Here is a 19,264-nt window from a genome sequence, read left to right as displayed (position 1 = left end):
CATACATTTATGTTGTTTGGCTCACTTGTACGCATAGAAATAATTTTTTTGTTGAATCTCAAAATAATTGTACTATTTCATCGTAATTATATACATTCTGCTCACTGAATTATTGTTTTATTTCTGCTTAGTACTTATTTACATATTAAACTTTTCAATTTATTTATTAGAAAAATCTGTATTCTCTTTTTTTATCTTCTCTATGTCCGTTATAATATTCACTTTTTTTTCACACCTTTGCATTCATAATGAATGTAATTTCTGAATCAGTCAAAAAGCGTGAAAAAAAGTACCGTAGCGGTTTATTTTTTCACGCTTTTGCGTTAAAAAAAGTCAATTTTTAACGCAATTATTAAATTGTTTTATCAAAATAGTGGGATGTGTACGCTTTCTTTCTCACGTCAATTCGTTTCTCCAATAAACTGTTTCTTCTATTTGAATGTTTAAACTGTACACCAGAAGATGTTGTTGAATCGGCAACTTCAACGACTATGAATCTTTTCCCTGAGAAATCCAGAAAACAGTATTTAAAGGAGTATAATTCTTTTATGGAGTGGCGTACTAAAAAAGGCTTAAACAGCTTCACAGAAAGAGTGTTACTAGCTTACTTTGAAACTAAATCTAAAATGTGGAAGTTTGGTCGACTTATTGAAAACTGAAAGGCACCCTAATGGTAAATAACGACGTAGATATCAGTAAATACTCGAAACTCATTACATATTTGAAAAATTAATCAGTTGGCTATAAACTCAAAAAATCTAAAACATTTGCCCGTGAAGAAATTAATATGTTTCTTTTGCAATCTCTAGACGATCATTATCTCATGTATAAGTAGTGAAAACAAAAAATTTTAATGTGAACTTAGATATTATTTGTGACATCTTTTAGGTTTCAATCATCACAGTACCTGATACAAAAATTCTTGTTCAACGTCGATTTACTGTTATTGGTGGAATATCTGACAATAGATTGAACTTGGTAAACATTTATAAAAAATATAAAAACCAACGACCCACAAATGTCAAAACAGATCATTTCGTTTTGCAGTAAAGAAATGGAAAATAGAAAATGCAAAACCAAAGTTGTAGGTATCAATTTCCCTCGCTTATAGCAACACATTTGAATTTACCAAATCGAAAAAATTATACTGGACATACATTTCGATGCTCTTCGGTGTCTCTATTCGTGGATTTCGGTAGTGATATAATTCAACTAAAGAAACACCGTGGGTGGAAATCCAATACAGATGCTGAGGGTTAAATAGAGGACTCAATAGAAAACAAAATGGATTTTGCATTGAAAATTTTAACGGGAACAATTAGTTCGACTTGTAGCAACATTGTACATATTCTCGATCCTATCAACAATCCAATAAGTACTAACACAACTATGGACGAAGTTTGCACTTTTTCTTAGGATATGTTCCGTGTATGAAATTGGGTATTTTATTAATAAGAGAGATGAAATAAAATATATTCATACTATGTGCATGTGCGTTATTTATCACACGGATCACGTGAAAAATGATAAATGATAAAATAAAATATCACCTGATAATGACGTTCTACCAGGATACTTGCAATACTTGCTGCCATTCCCTTTAGACATCTTCACAACTGATAAACAGCTGTTTTGCTGTTTCAGTGACCTTGTGACAGAAATGCCACGTTAAATCAAATACCACATTTTATCACATATTTTATGAGTGATTGATAATAAATTTTATTTAAGTTTAGTGATTTCAGCTGAATATTCCAATTATCAATGAAGCAACCTGTATAAGAAACAAAATTAGATGAATATACCCATTTGGTAGAATTTTATTTTCTCATAAACCTATTTTATGTTAATTATTTTGACATGTATGCTGGAACGCAATTTGAAATTCAAGTTATAAAGCTATTAAATAACACATAAGAGTACGGAAACAGAATGACCTCATCACCAATTAAGACTTTCAACCATTAAAATTATTGTGACCGGTCAGTCTCAATCAACAATTTAGTAGCTGGTTCCCTTTTATTTCTAGTTAATTAATGCAGTCTGTGTCCGGCTTTTGGGTTTATACAACTTGCGATTAAGAGTGAACTGTGTTCGTGACCCTTTTTACCCTTCTGCTATTGTTGAAAGCAAGTATCGGCGAGGCTTGATTATGTCAGCGCTGTGGTAGTGTAAACGGTTAAATACGTGATGTGAATTCTCACAAGGAGTAGGATACAGTGATTTCTTATTATATAAAGTGGATAAAACACCGCAAATACATTCTTGATTGTTTTAGAATAGAAAGGTGGAACCAACAACGTTACATACTGGGCTCGAGAACATGCAGGTTGCACTTAATTCGAGTTAATTCAAATTTGCTTCCAAAATGTCAATGTTGAAATGAGTAGGAACTTTCGAGATCGAGTGACGGAGGTCTAAATAGATTACTGTCAGCGAAACTTCCTTTGGGCAACTTTTTCCAAAAATAAATTATTTACACGTTATTTCTGAAGCCTACATAAAAAAAACGTCAATGTTGTTGCTAAATGGATGACTACTTTTCAATGATATCTCGTCGCTGAATCTAGTATCAATTGTTCGTTTCATGAATTTGAGTGTGACAGTCTCAGAATGTTGTTTATGTCATTAATTCCCCAATTGCCTAATGATATCAGGTAATTAACATTCTATTCATTTATGTTAATCCTGCTTTTTGAGTTTCATCTCTTTTCATTCGAAGTGTATTTTTTGTGCTGCAGCCTTCACGTATTGTATCTATTGTTTCTTTGGTCTACCTCTTGACTTCTGCCTTCATTTGGACAAACCAACCCAGTTCTCGTCATTCGAATGATATTAACATCTCTTTTATTTTCTATTTTCCTTACAAATATCTTTTCTTCGTATTTGGTATTCGTTTTATTTTGTACTATATTCTTTTTCTACGATATGAGTTTGTAATTTGGAAGTTTTTTTCCGAAAAGTGCGGACCTGTCTATCACTATTCGCGATCACGTATTTTTCGTTATACTGGGTGTCCCGATTCTGAAATATGATGTGTATTTGGTATTCGTTTTATTTTATACTATATTCGTTTTTTATAATACGAGTTTGTAATTTGAGAGTTTCCTTTGAAAAGTACGAACTTGTCTATCACTATTGGCTATCAAGTTTAAACTGGCTGCCCCAATTTTGGAATATGATGTTATCGTTGATGTTCTTGTATTTACATACGGTGTAATAACACGAGCTGCTTGATTGATACCCTATAAAACCAACTGTTTTTCTTGCTATTCCATTTATGTTCCAAAGAATTCATCTTTTTGAAAAAATTGATGAAATATTACTAAAAGATTATAATCAGCATATGAGGTAACGCAAGGCTAACAGATTAATTAAACAAGTTCTAGATAATCCTAAGTAAATCAAGAGATCATTCATTAATATATATATATCAGCTACAATTAAAGAGTTTATCAAGTAAGAATTTACACTGAAATATCCAACATGTCTGCCAATAGCATAATATCTCTTCCACCACAATTAGAAATGATCTCACGTTCTATCCCGCTTCTAAAAAAGAAAAATCTAGAGCGTTGGGGGAGCTCAGATACAATCTATCACAAAAAAGAATCCTCTGATACGACTTCTCCGATGAATTATAGTTTAGTCGGTTCGCGAACTTTAGTTAAATTGTCGGAAACAACTTTTCCGTTGAAGGAAAATCAACCAGTTAATTTGAAAATTATGTTACACGCTGCTGACCAGATGAGTTCAACAAGGGCTAGAAAGGTAATTAAATGTAGTTTCGTTTGTAGATATGATAGAAAATGTCATTAAGTATGCATCAAATGAAATCAATATAAATTTGCGCGAAAACCTGAAATAAAATTATTACTTTTCAACCAGTGTAAAAACAGACAACGAAAATATTAATTCACGTTGGACGTATGTGTTGCATTGCCAATAAATTCTTTCTTCAACCTTCATATTTTCCAATTGCAATGGTACGTATTACGTAGGATCATTATAAATCTAGTATTTTGAGCACAATTTTTTGGGGAATTGAATTTTATTGTTTTATATTGAAAACTGACAAGCAGCATCTCATTTTGTTTTCTTCAAAACCAGTAGTCAGGATATTTATTCTTTTAGCAAATCATGCTTAATTATGACATTTAACTGGTAGATTGGGGTAGTTACAGTTCCTGGAAAAATAGTGACTAGTAAATGGGAAAAGGAGAAATGTACTTTCGAGCAATCTGAATTATGTTGCAAAGTGTAGTTTTTGTTTTCTATACTTTCATAACTCTCATATATTTCGGTGATTTTTCAATGCTATGGGGGTGTCTAAAGTCTTTGAACTAACACCATGCAAACTAAAAAAACTATTTTCGTCGTGGACGTCTTTTTTCAATAGGTTTGGACGGCATTAAATCTTGTTAGTAGATACTCTGTTCGTTCTTTAAATGGAAATGTTTGGCATGCATATTTGTTCCTGCAAAGTAGATTTTACTATAGGAAGGCAACAAAAACTTGTTTCCATGATTATCTTATAGAATTTTAGTTTGTTAATGAGTGATTTAAATGTTTCAAAACAATAATCGACGTTATTAGTTTTAAGACTGAAAGAAAAGAATTTTCACATCAATTATTGAAATTAATTTGCATCAATCTCAATTGTTCATTCAACAAAACTCGAAAAAGAATATCAAAATGTTGAATTGGTTTGTGAAATAATGAGTAATCGGAGCCGGTTAGTGTAGATTTGAGAATGGTCATTTTGTTACCGTGTGGAAAGTAACGTCAATAGAAACAAACCCTTAATAATTTCCTTTGTTTTCAAAAAGTTGTCAAATCGTTGGACAATTTAACTTCAAGGAAGCTGCAAATTTCTCCAAAGTTATGACTGTTCTGGAAAATGAAGCTTGAAAGGGTTTCGTTATTGTAGTTGGTTGAAAGAAAAAATATTTCTTTCAATAAATGCTAATGACTTTTAAATAAATTATTCAAAAAATCAAATCTTAAAGATTATTTTTTACACTCTGTATATATGATTTGAAAAACTGGGAATTCCTATAAAGTAAATTATGACTAACTTTACATACTTTTACAATATGTATAGCCCTGCAGGGAGGATGTTATGAGGATAATAAAAAGTGTCTATATCTATGTAAACACTAAACCAATCAAAATTTATGGTCAATTTCACAAATCCCTGTAAATAAAGGAGTTGGTACTGTTTAGTATCCATGATATATTCCCTGAGGAACTGGTAGAAGTCAAGTTCCTTACGGCTGTATTTTATGATCATTTTTAAGAAAATGATAATGAAGGTTTCAATTAAAAAGTTTGTTAATATTTGGTAAAACAATTTCATTACTTTTATATTGATTCTTAGAAAAAGTCTGATCAAAAACCGAAAATTTCTATGCACACGCAGAAATGTCATCTAATATATTCAGATTTCAAAGCAAATTTTTCAAATATACTAATTGTTTCTTTATGATTTACTTATATATAACATCAAAATGTAATGTGATGGATCATATAGTGCTGAATAATATTTTTTTGATCTAAATGTGTCTTCCTTATTGAATGAAATCTCACATTTACTTTCGTACATGGTCAGCTCATTGCGCATAACCTGATAACTTCAATTCATAACCTCAATTCAAAAATATCATGTCATTAAAAAGCAGGGCAGCCTTTCAAGCATTTCTTGAAAAATTTAGTGAAAGCTGGTTATGAAAGTGGACGAAATTTTTGGGAGAAAACAACAAAATGACTAAGCAACAACGGAATGTGTGGCAATGAACAAGCTGATCACCCGGCGAAGAAGATCGAGTTAGACCAGAACCTTTCATAGGTTTCTTAAAAACCATGATTATAATAAGATGAGACAACAAGAGAAGATCAGAAATATGGAGGTAAGCCTTCAAACAATCGAAGATATTTTTACTTATTCTGCTTAGTGAACTCATAAAGTTTTTCCATTAAGCGAAGACGAACTAAGCAGAGTGACAATACTTCCATTGGACACTTTCCGTTGATTTATTGTATGAAGAATATTAAAAAACTTGTCGTATCTACAGGGTCATTCGTGGGAACAGGATGGTTGTAAAATAATCATAAAAAATTTAATATTCACTTTAAAAATGTTCTATTGGTACAGAAACACTTGTTAAATCATAGCATTTGTTACTTACTCACTTACAAAAAATTATGTCCGGCAAGTGATGTCCATTCTGGGCAATACATTGTTGTAGCCTTTGAAGTAAACTGGCCTCAATTGTTTGCAGCATGTCTACATCAATTTGTATTTGTATATTTAGATCTGTATGCAGAATTTGTATTACCGTATTTGTGCTCATTTGAAGTGCTGCTAAATTTAGGCGTTGGCTTCTAACAAAGGCTTCCCATACTCGTTCAATGTTTGCCGGAGTGCTAGCAGTTCGTTGAGGACCCGGTGGTTTTTTCTTCAATATGGATCCACCAGGTTATTTACCCATCGCAATATTGTGTTACGAAAAGGGATACTTGCATTACGATGAATATTAAACTGACGGCGGAAATCTCGCTGAACAGCACTTACGGATTTGATTTAGCACAAAACTGTCATATGCGTACAACCGTTGGTCTATCGTCCACGGCTCAATATCAATGACTGAAATGTAAATGCTATGAACGAAAGAAACGTTAGATACCAGTTACGTGCCCCTCCCACAATAAGCGCCCGTGTACAACCCATTTCAAAACATCCGTTTCCCGTGAATGACCCTGTATAAGGAAACTGCCGAGCAGCTCCAATGCAATTGCGAGACTGTCCATCGACATTGACGTTATAATCGTTTGATGTTCTTAAAACCAGAAGAGGTGAAGCGTGTAGCCTTGAGACAAGATTTTAGTGATATATTTGGTTTTTCTTGTACGCAACTCATAGGATTTCTTTGTTCAAACATGTTCATAATATGCACACATGAAAAATAAAATAAATATACATGAAACCAGTCATTATTGTTGATATCGAGGAAGATAAGGAAGAAATTATAACTCAATGAATTTCTTCATTTTATAACAATCTTTTAGCAATTATATTTAATAAAATATCTATATTATCGTATTAATTCAACATTAAATTGAAAAAAAAAATAATGAAAAGGACACCATCATGGCGTAGAATAACACCAAATAAACATGTTTTTTATAAAGACTATTCTGTAAATAAAAGAATCTATGAATATATTTTAATTCCAATCTATCATAGTGCGACTTGTATTATATTCACTATTTTTGATATTTTGACCTAATTTTGGTTTTTATTCAAATAAAATTACAACAGACAGTTACTTTACTTGAGATGGTACCCAATGAAAGTCTATTAGCTGTTGTATAAGCGAGTATTTGCTTCAAAATTAATAATTGACGAATTTTGGATAAGGCTAACTAAATCTTCCCATTTTAAGGGACAGCCGAGAGGATATCCACCTCCTACGAATTCCATGCTGTTCGACGATGATCCTGGGATCATGTCAGAAGTAGAAACTAGTTCGACTGGTTTTCGTAGAGGCGGGAAACAAAGGAGCTCGCTTCCAGTTGTTAGAACCCCAAGTAAAACTTTAGAAAGACCACTAGGTAAGATAATTTATCATGATAATAATGAAAAAACAATTGGCAATCTTCCTAATTGTTTTAGTCTTAACATAATAAATATAATTATATCATGTATACAACTACACATCAAACGCTAACTCTTTTCGACTTTATTGAAAAAACCTATTCAATGATAATAATTTTCTACGTGTTCACTTATAATGAATAGAATTAATTACAAAACGAAGAATATGCTGTTCCAATAAAGCTCCATTCACTTCCTGACAATAAAACACCCGTAAAAATAGTCCTTTATTTTGAAATAATGAGGTTTCATGCGATGTAGTATAATTGTGACAAACTATATTTGAAAACGATATACATTGTTGGGATATATGAGGTATGACAATTCAGTTTCTGGAAATAACCAAGAAAAAACCAGTAAGTTTCAAACCACAACTTCATTGTCGGTTTCTACAATAGAACCAATTCAACTCTTCAAAACGATTCCAACGCTGCTTACAAGATTTATAACATTCTTGTGGTAAAAAAAAGTCACAGCGACAATATTTGAAGAATTAGGTTGGTGTGGTATCATTCAACTGTCTTCATTTCACCAATACTTTGTACAACCAAAGAGCGATTGTGTAAGATACATATTATCGTGCTGAACTTGGATCGTAAGTGCACAGAGCTTTCGATCTCTGCGCAGCAGAATCTGCATGCTGAGTTATCTGCTAAGTTCAAGTATCCATTGAGGCAACAGTGCGAATCCTGTTAGTATTCGAAGGTTGCTCTTACTCAGGTGGATACATTCAGCAGATCGTCTCTAGTTATAGTATCCCAGGAGTGTCTGTCCCTCTAAACCCCTGTAGATTGCTTTAGTAACTGGGTTTACCCCTATCTACCTTTTTTTTATGTTCTCTCTATTGTTCTGTAGTTCATTCCACAAAGAATTCAGGTTCTATGAAGAATTTTTATACCTCTACTTTCACGAGTCTGTCGGCTATTTAGTTTTCGTCCACACCCTATGACATTGGAGCTTTGAGCTCTAATGGCTACTTGGATATCGAACAGGACGATTATATCCTGTTTGCAATGATTTCTCTTCAGATTGAACTTTGAATTGTATATAGTTATGCTTAAAAAATACTTAATGTGCGGCTTAAGCTTTAAGAGTGTTTAGATTTACACCTGTACACTCCTGTTCTTGTTTTATTTGTTGGTTTTAAGCAATCCCGGTACTATTTGGTAGCATTTCTCGTAAAGTGTTTAGATCCCACTTGTTTCTATAGCTCAGTATTGAGGTGAGTTTTCTTCGAAGCTAAACTTTTTTGGTATTTTGACCTTAAGCATGTCCCAAGTTTGATTAATTTTTAAGGACAAGTTTTCCATTTTATTCCTCCTCTGAACATTATGAGCGACGTTGGAGAGGTGGGAGATTTGGAATTACTTCTAGTACAGCTGTACATAAGTAAGCCTGTCTTTGTACTTTAAAGAGATTGTTTCTCGTGGTATTCAGACTAGTTCTAGCACCCCAAACCACTGACTTATATATGAAGATTGTTTACACGACATATCCGCTTTAATTTAGACGTTTTGCACCCGTTTTGTGCAAAAGCTCCGTAAGTGCAAATCCTGCAAGTGATTTTCGCCATATTTAACGACAAATTGCTTGTGTTGTAAGTCATCAATTTACATGGCACCACCAGCATAGTCTTTTTAGAAAAGTGTGTATACAATACACTTTCATCGTGCTGTTAACACGAAGTAAAACTGTAGGAGAGAGTTTCTAAGCTGAGCAGATTCAAATTGCTGCCATATACCGAGTTTTTACTGAATTCCCGCAATTTGATATCATATCTCGTATCTATCAAGAAGTAGCAGGTAGAGGAAACAAATATGAGCTCGATTAATTTTTTGACATATTGAGCTTCCTTGTTATAGTCTTATAAAATATCGTTGTTTAACATTTCTACGTGTTAGATTTTTTCAACCTTAAAATACGCCACATGTTGTCTAATACCAAAATTTTGTAGTATTCCAATGAATAATCAAGAAATTATGTGAAAACTGATTATTATTTAGAAACATGTGGATGACTATAGCTCCGAAACGAAGATTTGCATAGAAAAATGTATCTGAAATTTGCATTTCAGTATGTCATTTTCTACTTTCTACCAAATATTTGGTCATCAAATTACTTAGATAATTACACGATATTTAAATTTTTTTGAATGGTATTTCTATTACAGGTTTAGTATTCCTCCAATATCGAAACGAAACCAAAAGAGCTCTGTTACCGAACGAAATAACATCAATTGATACGGTCAAAGCGTTATTTGTCAGATCTTTTCCGAAACAGCTCACTATGGAATATTTGGATTCACCGAATGTCAAAATATACATCCACGATTCTTCCAAAGATATGTTCTACGAACTAGAAGACCTTAGGTAAGTAACATGGTAATCGGGATTGAAATCATTATAATTACTTGGTATTGATTATAAAGTGTGTTTGTTAAAATTATAGAAATTCTTTTTCTAATGATAACGAACTTCTACAATGTCTAAGATAATTATTTGGGATATACGACCCATAAAATTAACGCGTACATGGAGGAATCTAAATATCCAATTTTCACACAATTGTTCCAGTACAAGGGGTATAAGTTGGTTTTTAAGAAAATGTTGACAAATCCTCAAAGAAAAAATTTAATGGTGACGGATCGCCAGAATAAGGTGGTCAGTTAATAAGTCTTTTCCGTAAAAGTAATCGTTCGTGAAATAATTTCTGTAGTAAATTGGTTATTTTGAACTGTGCAGATATTGGGTCTGATCACAATCCACTGATTGCGAATATAAAACTTCGTATTCAAAGATTAAGAAAACAGCTAATAACAAATATATGGACCCGAGGAAACTAATGAGAGACGAACATGTTAAAGCAACTTATAGTAGACATATCAACGAGAACCTAAGAAAGATAGAACAAGATCATCAGGACATAGAGGGAACTTGTGAAAAAATAAAGACAGCTATAACTGATGCTAACGCTGAAGTCGCAAATAATATAAAAAGAACCAATGAAAATGAGTGGATGATGGTTGAAATTCTTGATTCAATGGAAAAACGTAGACTATACAAACCCAACAAAACCAACAAAAATACAAAGAAACCCAACAAATGATAAGAACAAAAATTTAGATAGCAAAGGAAAACTGGATAAAGGACCGTTGCGAAGAAGTAAAACTCTTACAAACGAGGGGCTATAGCTTCGGAACACACAAAAAGGTTAAACAAATCTCGCATGTATACAAGAAATATCAAACTTTCCGCCTAAAAAATAACCAAAATGATTCATCTCTATTCAGTGATGGCAGACTAAAGCATCCTAGCATAAGCCTACCCACTGAAAACTTATCCGGCCCTCCCATTATCCGAAGTGAAGTAGAACACGCCATAAAAGCAGCAAAGCTGGGTAAAGCTAGTGGACCAGATGATATTCCCACCGAGGCTATAAAGCTGTTCGAAGAATTTAACATTGACATGTTGGTAAACCTTTTCAACGACATCTATAGCACCAAAAGAATGGCTCTACTCAACTTTTATAATGATTCCTAAGACATCAAAAGCGGTAAAACGAAGATCATCGACTGATTAGTTTAATGAGTCATATGCTCAAGCAGTTCCTCCGTATCCCTTACACAAGGATGTTCAGAAAGTTAGAAGAACTAAGTGGACTGACTCAGTTTGGTTTCAAAAGCGGTATGGGCACACGCGATGACTAACGAAAAGACTTTCCATCACATTCATCGTCTACGAGATGGCGTTTGGTATCGTCAAGCACGACACTATGATAAAAACGCTGCAAAGCGTCAACATCGACAGCAGAGATATAAAAATTATTCAAAACCTCTACTGGAACTAGAAAGCACGGATTAAACTGAATCAGGCAATTTAAAGACTGCAAAGTTTTGTCTCCTATGCTGTTCAACCTCTATGTAGATAATGTCTTTGCTGAGGCTCTTGAGGACTTTTTTTATGGCGTTAAAGTTAATGGATGCCAGCTGAAGAATATTCGCTATGTGGGCGGTACGGCAATACTAACAGACAACATACTCGAGATTCAATTATTACTAGATAAAATAAATAATATTGGGAAATCATATGGCTTAAAAATAAATGCAACAAAAACCAAGTGCATGGCAATAACTAGAAATACAATTTTAAGTGTCTAACTGCATATAGATAACACGCCTATCGAGCAAGTGAAGACGTTTAAATATCTAAGAATAACTATAAATGAGAAATGGTACCAACAGCAGGAAATTAAATGCCGCATTGAACACGCAAGACACGCAAGACCTTCGGTATAGAATGATCAAATGTTATGTGTGGTCAATTTTACTGTACGGCATGGAAATATGGACATCAAAGATATCATTCATCAATAAACTGGAAGCCTTAGAAATGTGGACCCTTCGAAGAATTTTGCGTATAACATGGACAGTCAGAGTGAGGAACGAGGATGTACTAAGAAAAATTTAAACCGATGTTGTGTAACCGTAATCTCTCCTTTGACATTCGGTATAGAATTGTCAAATGTTATGTGTGGCGAATTTTACTGTACGGCATGGAAACATAGACAATAAAGATATCGTCCATCAATATGCTAGAAGCCTTCGAAATGTGGACCCTTCGAAGAATGTTGCATATACCATGGACAGACAAAGGGAGGAAGAACGAGGATGTATTAAGAAGAGCGGGGACTGAGAGAGAGTTGCTCAACTTGATCAAGGTGGGAAAGGTTGGATACTTGGGTCACGTTCTTAGAGGAGAAATATATACAATACCCCAATTGATCATACAAGGAAAGATCGAAGGAAAAAGAGGCGTAGGCTGATAACAAAAGTCATGGCTACGCAATATAAAACACTGGACTGGCATAAATAACACCGGTGAGCTGTCACATGTTGCTATAAATAATTGTCTGACCATAAGATAATCGCTAACGCACTGTAGGTGTAAGGTAGTAGAAGAAGAATATACACTAAATACGAGTTAAAACTCTAACCCACAAAAAAAGGGTAGATAGGCTATACAATGAGGAATAAACTAAACATAGAAATTATCACTCGTAAAAAAGTTGACTGAGGTCTGGAAGAAGACTATCTAAACTGACCACTTTACGTAAATGGTACAAAGTCACTCATTTCTACAATATTAATTTCTTGTAGCGTTCACGATTTAGTGTTTTCACCATCACCATTTCTGAAGATATATGAGTCTGGTATACCATCGGCACCAGCACCAAACGATTAATTTTGCTGTTCGATACCAGTACGGCAATCCTGTTTGGTCACATAACCATTTGACCAAAATTATAATTTACCATTGAATGGAATTTTCAGGTGAAATTAATTGATTGTCTTTTTTTCTATTTCGTTAATTTTCGTCCCGATGCTCGTGTGGTTACAATTATAGGGCATATTGAATCCTATAGATAACGAAGTCCATATCTTTCAAGCAAATTTTTCTATGAAGTGGATGGACACATTTAGATAACTTCAGCTTCACGCTGAACAGCGGTAACTGCTTATTGTACTCTCCAAATTGCTGATTCTTATATTAATGTTATGAAGTACGAGATGAATGTTATAGATACAAAGTTTATTATATTTTAATATAACGTATCTAACAGTCCGTGATTGTTAACCGAGTCGAGTTTCACGTACATGATTTATTGTTGCCAACAATTAACTTTACAATTTTTTATCAACCTTCTGGCTTAACAATCGTCACACTGTCCCCTCTAATTTATCTCTGATAATTTTGCGATACTAACACTTCATTGTCTTGTTTATTATTCACTGAATTGTTTGTTTATTTTTGAGTCTATTGTTGATTTCACATGGTTACAAACGTTAAAATTATTATACAAATACAATAGGTTTTTATGAACGAATTGCCTCTCATTACTTTGAGATAAGAGTTCACAGTGAAAGTCTATTATTTTTCTTATCTGGAACGGTCCTAGGTAATGAGGATCAAATTTTGTTTTAACCTCTTTCTTTACTACAACTAATCCTCTTATCTTGAAATTTACTCGTGATGATTATTTTTCACTCGTTATGATACATTGTAACAAGATTCAATTCTTTCACTCCAAAATTTCAACGTTGGCATTGGTACGTTGATTGTGGAAAGTCGGTTATTTTAACCCGTGTCGAAGGAGTATTCAACATTGGAACGAATCGGGAACCAATACTTGCTGTAAAATTACAGACACTTCATGTCCTCTTGCATATGAAAGCCACGTGTTTTGTAAGAAAAACCACTCTGCCACGTTTTCATTTCTATAAGTAAGTTCAGGTAAGATTCCAGCCTTCATCCAATGTTCAACCAACGTTGGAAGGTGAATGTTGGCCCAAACGTTGGACGCATTATGTAACATCGGTTTAATTTCTATCCCAGATTACAATAGTCCAGTATTGCTTATCCCGAGAAAAATGAACAACTCATAAAAAAGCATAGAAGCTCTATATAGAATTTAGACAATTAATTGAAAAAACCATTATGGATAAATGTCCTTTATCTAGAATACAACCAATTTTAGACCAGTCAGACAAATCAAAATTGTTTTAGACAATCTTCTTGAAAGTACACTTCTTTTATTACAATATACAAGGTTACAGCTTAAACTTATGTTTATCGAGGATGATGTCAATAATATACTCAGGCATAACTCGCGAAAAAACAATTTTTTATATGGATATAGTGGACCCATAGTGGATATGGTCTCAAAGATTTTACCATAACCATCGTTTATCGTCCTAGGGCAGATTACTGAATAAATGTAATCGAAACAATATTCTCTAATGAGGAGAATCCATCCATTGACTTATTTATTTATGTTTCAGATCACACCTTCGCGAAATTCGAGATAGATCGGTATTACGACTATTTGAGTCTGCTGATGTTACCGGCGGACTTCCGATGGCTGGAATTGGAATCGCCGGTGGAGTTGGACATTTTGAGGATCCCAGTTATTTTTCAGAACCAGAGTTCGACTCGGAATACCAGCATCAACACATCCATAAAAGCAAGGTTAGTTCAATTGTATTACCTTAACAGAATCTTGGAATGCTCTTCCAAGTATAAAAAAATATACTCCGTAGATTCTCTAAGTGTGTAAAAGTGCGAGGTGCTCACTTCAAACAAACGAAGTTTCGGGACAGCGTTGATGGTATGGCATCCAACATATTGAGCGTAATACCTATGATATCGGTATGAAACTAATTTGTTCGATTTTGCAAAATACAACAATAAAGCGCTCACCATCTTCCACATCGTCTAAATTCAAATAGTTAGATATTGTTCATCTGAAACTTCGCAAGAAAATGTGGTTACATGGCCGTTAGTATCCTGGACTTTTTTGGTATATAGCCCACAGATTGACGGTTCACAAAAAGTTTTTGGATATTTTGTGTTGTCAGCAACTTCTTTTATAGCTACTCTTTATAATTGGTAACCGACTCCATAATGAGGAAGATTTGATATTATTCGTTTTTTCGACAAAATGAATCAGAAGAATACCTATCATGACTTACAGTTTTAACGTTTTTGAGATCTCGCTTTTCAAATCAACACAGACTTGGGCCGCTGGGTCTAATATGTTTTGAGGAATAGCTGGATTCTCTATTATTGTTTAGAATATGATTAAAAATAAATTTTCAAAGTTCCCCATCATAACCTTGTGTGGCAAATTTTCGAGTTTCTCGTGATTTTCAACAAAACGGTAAGTTTTATAATAAAAATACCACAAAACTTGTAGATCATAAAATTATCTACAAAAAACGAATCAATACTTTTTTTTCTACGAGTCACCGTTTCTGAGATATAATGATGGTGGTTTCCCCAGAAGGCCTATTCCACGGGTCTGTTGCGATCATTTTTAATTTGAAATTATTGGAAAATAATGGAAATTAGCAGACTAATTTCAAATTGTTCTTCTTCTCGTTGGAATCAAACGGATCGTTCACTGTTGGTAATTCAATTTTAGAGTCTTGACAAGGTGAACATGCCAGAAAACAGTCAGACTTTAACAACCACATTTAGCGCATCCCTTTTTGCAGTTGCAAAGAATTGTGTGTGGTGAGAGTGAATTATGAACGGGTTCTACATATTGTTGACCAACCGCAGTCTGTAGGGTCTAGTTGATAACCAAGTTACACTTGAACTTGTTATTATACACGTAAAAGATGTTGATAAGCAGCAACTGAGGTTGGAGGAAAACGAGCCCATTGAACTTGTTTTTTTACTTTTAGTATTTTTAACAAAACATGCATATCTATAGTTATCTAAGCAGGTCTATAACTTAATTCGTGCAGTTTGCTAAGAGATGGCGTAACTTGTATAATATTATATCGTTCCAATACTCCGAACCTGCGTTGAAAGGTATTGTTATTGTATGACTTTTCAATTTATGTCATTCATTTGTAGCGTTAACTACAATAATTTTTTTTTCACTCAAATATGTCGAGCTTTGATCCTGAAAAGTGTTTTTGAGGGGGGCTCTTCTTCATTACTTTAATATGATTTAATATGATATGATTTTGGCTTAGAAGACAATGAAAGTCCTGGGCAGCTAAAAAAGTTTGAGGAACTGGAAGCGTTACTCGACAAGGATTGTTGCCAAACACAAGAAGACCTCGCAGAATCTTTGGGTGTCACTTAAGCAGTCATTTCAAAACGTTTAAAAGCAGATGGATATATTCAAAAGCAAGGAAATTGGGTTCCACATGAACTCAAGCCGAGAGAAGTCGATAGGCGGTTTTGCATGTCCGAAATGCTGCTGAAACGTCACAGGAGGAAGTCATTTTTACATCTGATTGTTACTGATGATGACAAATGGATCCATTTTGACAATCCCAAGCGCAAAAAATCACATGTGAAACCCGACCAACCAGTCAATTCATCGGCAAAGCCAAATAATCATGGCGCGAAGGTAATGCTATCTATTTGGTAAGATCAGAAGGGTGTGCTGTATTATGAGCTGCTAAATCCGGTTGAGACCATCAATGGAGAACGCTACCGAACATAATTAATCCATTTGCAAAGAGCAGCAGCCGAAAAACGCCCAGAATATGCAACCAGACACGAGGCAATAATTTTCCATCATGACAATGCTCAGTCCCACGTTGCTTTTCCGGTTAAGAACTATTGAAAAACAGTGGATGGGAAGTTTTACCTCACCCACCTTATAGGCCAGACCTTGTCCTTTGTGACTACCTGTGATCAGAGCAAGATATCAAAAATTGGCTTGATTCCTTCTTGGCTGCCAAGCCGGCGCAGTTCTTTTAGGATGGGATCCACATATTGCCAGAAAGATGGGAGAAGGTCATGGCTTCAGATGTTCAGACGTTCAAATTTTGAAAAAAAAACCGCACGAATTAAGTTATAGACTACAATAGGAGCTCCATACATAGAAAGAAAAAAGCGAATGCCGTTGGTAATAACTTCTTGTCGAATTGAATTATTGTTGTTAATTCATCCTTCCTGTAAAATGCAGATGTCGTGTCACATCCAGTTATTGCGTGTGAAAATATTATATGATTATATCACTTTCCAAAAGTAGATAAACTTTTTGATGAAGAGATTTCCGATTGATGTTGAGCTTTACCTGGTTATATCTCTTAAACGATGACTCGTAGGAAAAAAGTATTTAATTTAATTCAAAAATATTTTTTTGATAAAACTTACCGTTTTGCTGAAACTCGCGAAAAACTCATTTTTTTGACCTTTGACCTTAAATAACATTTTTTCCTCACAAGGGAATGATGGAGGACTTTAAACTTTTATTTCATATTGTGAACAATTTCATTGATTTTTAGCTTGATAGCTTCACTATTATTTTTTGATCTAATTTCACCGGACTATATCTTATTTCGTTTTTCAGGAGACTCATATAGGGTTCATAATAAACTGTCCCAAGTATACTCTCGACCGGAATAAATTTGAATAAGCTTGTCGATTAAATTATCCTACAAATATAACTTAACAATAATTTAAATAGGTAGAAACGTCTTCCTATTATTAATTTACTTTTGGTCGTTTAGCTTGGTTCAAATTGACGTTAAATAATTAATTTTTAAATGGAAACAAAAAATACATTTCGAATCCTGAATTGATTGAGGGGTGATTTGAAAAAATTGAAAAATTTGTAGCTTTTTAATTTTAATAAACTTCGATAAAAAATGTAACAAATTTATAAATTAATATCTAATACTAAATACATTTTATATCATTGGGATGGCCGCGTTTGTGTATAAAACTTTAAGAATAACATTTCATTAGAATACTTTACATTCAGCTACGGCAGGTGTATAGAAAGCACCAGAGTACAACTTTTTCGGTACAGTTCTCCACCCGAAAATCAGAGCTTTATTGAAAGGTTCTTCGTCGCACCCGGTGCATATGTTAAGAACAGCTTTGACTTCAGCTTCAGCCGGCTCTCTTTCGTCTTCCTCCTCTTTCTGTTTTACCGAAATCTGTTCATTTTGACCAATACCGGCAAGTCCGTATAAAAGACTTTGATCGAAACTGTAAGTGCCACTTGTTCCTAACAGTGCTTCATCATAAATAGCTTGTCTTTTCTTTGGCGTAGCCTTCTCATTCTCTTCTTGTCGTTTGAAAACATTATGAGTTTCCAGAACAGCGTCGAATGATGGAGCTGTGTTTGTTCCCAAAGCATGGTTCAAATCGGTATCTACTATTGGAGTACTACCAAAACTCACGAACTGCCTTGAAAATGATCCAACGTTACCAGCTTGAGTTTGAGGTTGTACCGGTAAAAACAACTGTGTTTGCGGTTGTTGTTGTTGAGGCTGCTGCTGTAATAATTGCTGGGTAACTAAATTTCCTACGAATTGTCCGTTCGAGAATTGAGCTTCATATTGTTGACCTGCAACTTTTTGAGGGGTAGAACCCAAATTCAATCTAACATTTCTATTCAGTTGCCCTGCAGTGAGGAGAGGGTGAGGTGGTAAAGTGACTCGATTTGCTGGGGTTGTTGGGGCTGGTGTGGTGATTACTCTTCCGTTGTGATCAAATTGATGAGCGTGATGATGTTTGTGATCTTTATGAGCTTTTCCTGCAGTGAGGGCCACTTTGTACAGCTGGACCATAGTAATTTCACCAAGCATTCCACCTGAACCTAGACAAAAAAGAAATAGTATTAATCATTGTTTCTCTTACATTTAAAAGTGAAATACCATAAACTTAAGTAAGAAACATACGATGATGGTCCCAGAAGTACCAAGACACAATATATTTATTTTGCAACGTAATCTCCTTTTAGCTCCATATGCTTTTCGTAGCTATGTTCAATAAATTCGATACTTTTTTCTAATAAGAATCGTCAAGTTCTTCAAAATAGCCCACATCGCCTCTTCATTTTTGGAAAATCTTTGACCACTGAGCCATTTTTTCAGGTCTGGGAAGAGAATATAGAGAGAATAGAGTGCATGAGGTAGCAATTCAAACTTTATCAATTTTTGCCATTGCAATGACGGATGTGTGAGCTGGTAAATTGTCTTGATGAAACAATAATTTCTTATTAGTCAAAAGCGGCAGTTTTTACTTGATTTCTCCACTCAAACTTTGCAATAAATTCGCATAATACTTGCCG

At 34.1% G+C, this 19,264-nt stretch overlaps 2 protein-coding genes across 17 annotated transcripts in view; one reads left to right on the top strand and one right to left on the bottom strand.

Annotated features, from left to right (window-relative positions):
- Window positions 1-19,264, top strand: part of LOC130452669 (coiled-coil domain-containing protein CG32809) — a 389,513-nt gene that overhangs the window by 137,303 nt on the left and 232,946 nt on the right. For 11 of the 15 annotated variants that reach the window (XM_056792047.1, XM_056792040.1, XM_056792051.1 and 8 more), the window contains 4 exons: window positions 3,748-3,771; window positions 7,446-7,614; window positions 9,828-10,026; window positions 14,496-14,682. In XM_056792047.1, coding sequence (XP_056648025.1) covers window positions 3,748-3,771; window positions 7,446-7,614; window positions 9,828-10,026; window positions 14,496-14,682 — 579 coding nt within the window. The remainder of the gene's footprint in view (window positions 1-3,747; window positions 3,772-7,445; window positions 7,615-9,827; window positions 10,027-14,495; window positions 14,683-19,264) is intronic. The other 4 variants (XM_056792048.1, XM_056792042.1, XM_056792041.1 and 1 more) reach the window with 3 other exon arrangements.
- Window positions 17,795-19,264, bottom strand: part of LOC130452673 (uncharacterized) — a 47,301-nt gene continuing 45,831 nt past the window's right edge. For both annotated transcript variants that reach the window (XM_056792060.1, XM_056792059.1), the window contains exon 6: window positions 17,795-18,790. In XM_056792060.1, the coding sequence (XP_056648038.1) occupies window positions 17,928-18,790 (863 nt within the window). In that variant the 3' untranslated portion in view covers window positions 17,795-17,927. The remainder of the gene's footprint in view (window positions 18,791-19,264) is intronic.

Source organism: Diorhabda sublineata, chromosome 2, assembly GCF_026230105.1.
Source record: "Diorhabda sublineata isolate icDioSubl1.1 chromosome 2, icDioSubl1.1, whole genome shotgun sequence".
Lineage (NCBI taxonomy): Eukaryota > Metazoa > Arthropoda > Insecta > Coleoptera > Chrysomelidae > Diorhabda > Diorhabda sublineata.
The sequence above is the reverse complement of the archived record's forward strand: the minus strand, read 5'-3'. Positions and strand labels throughout refer to the sequence as shown.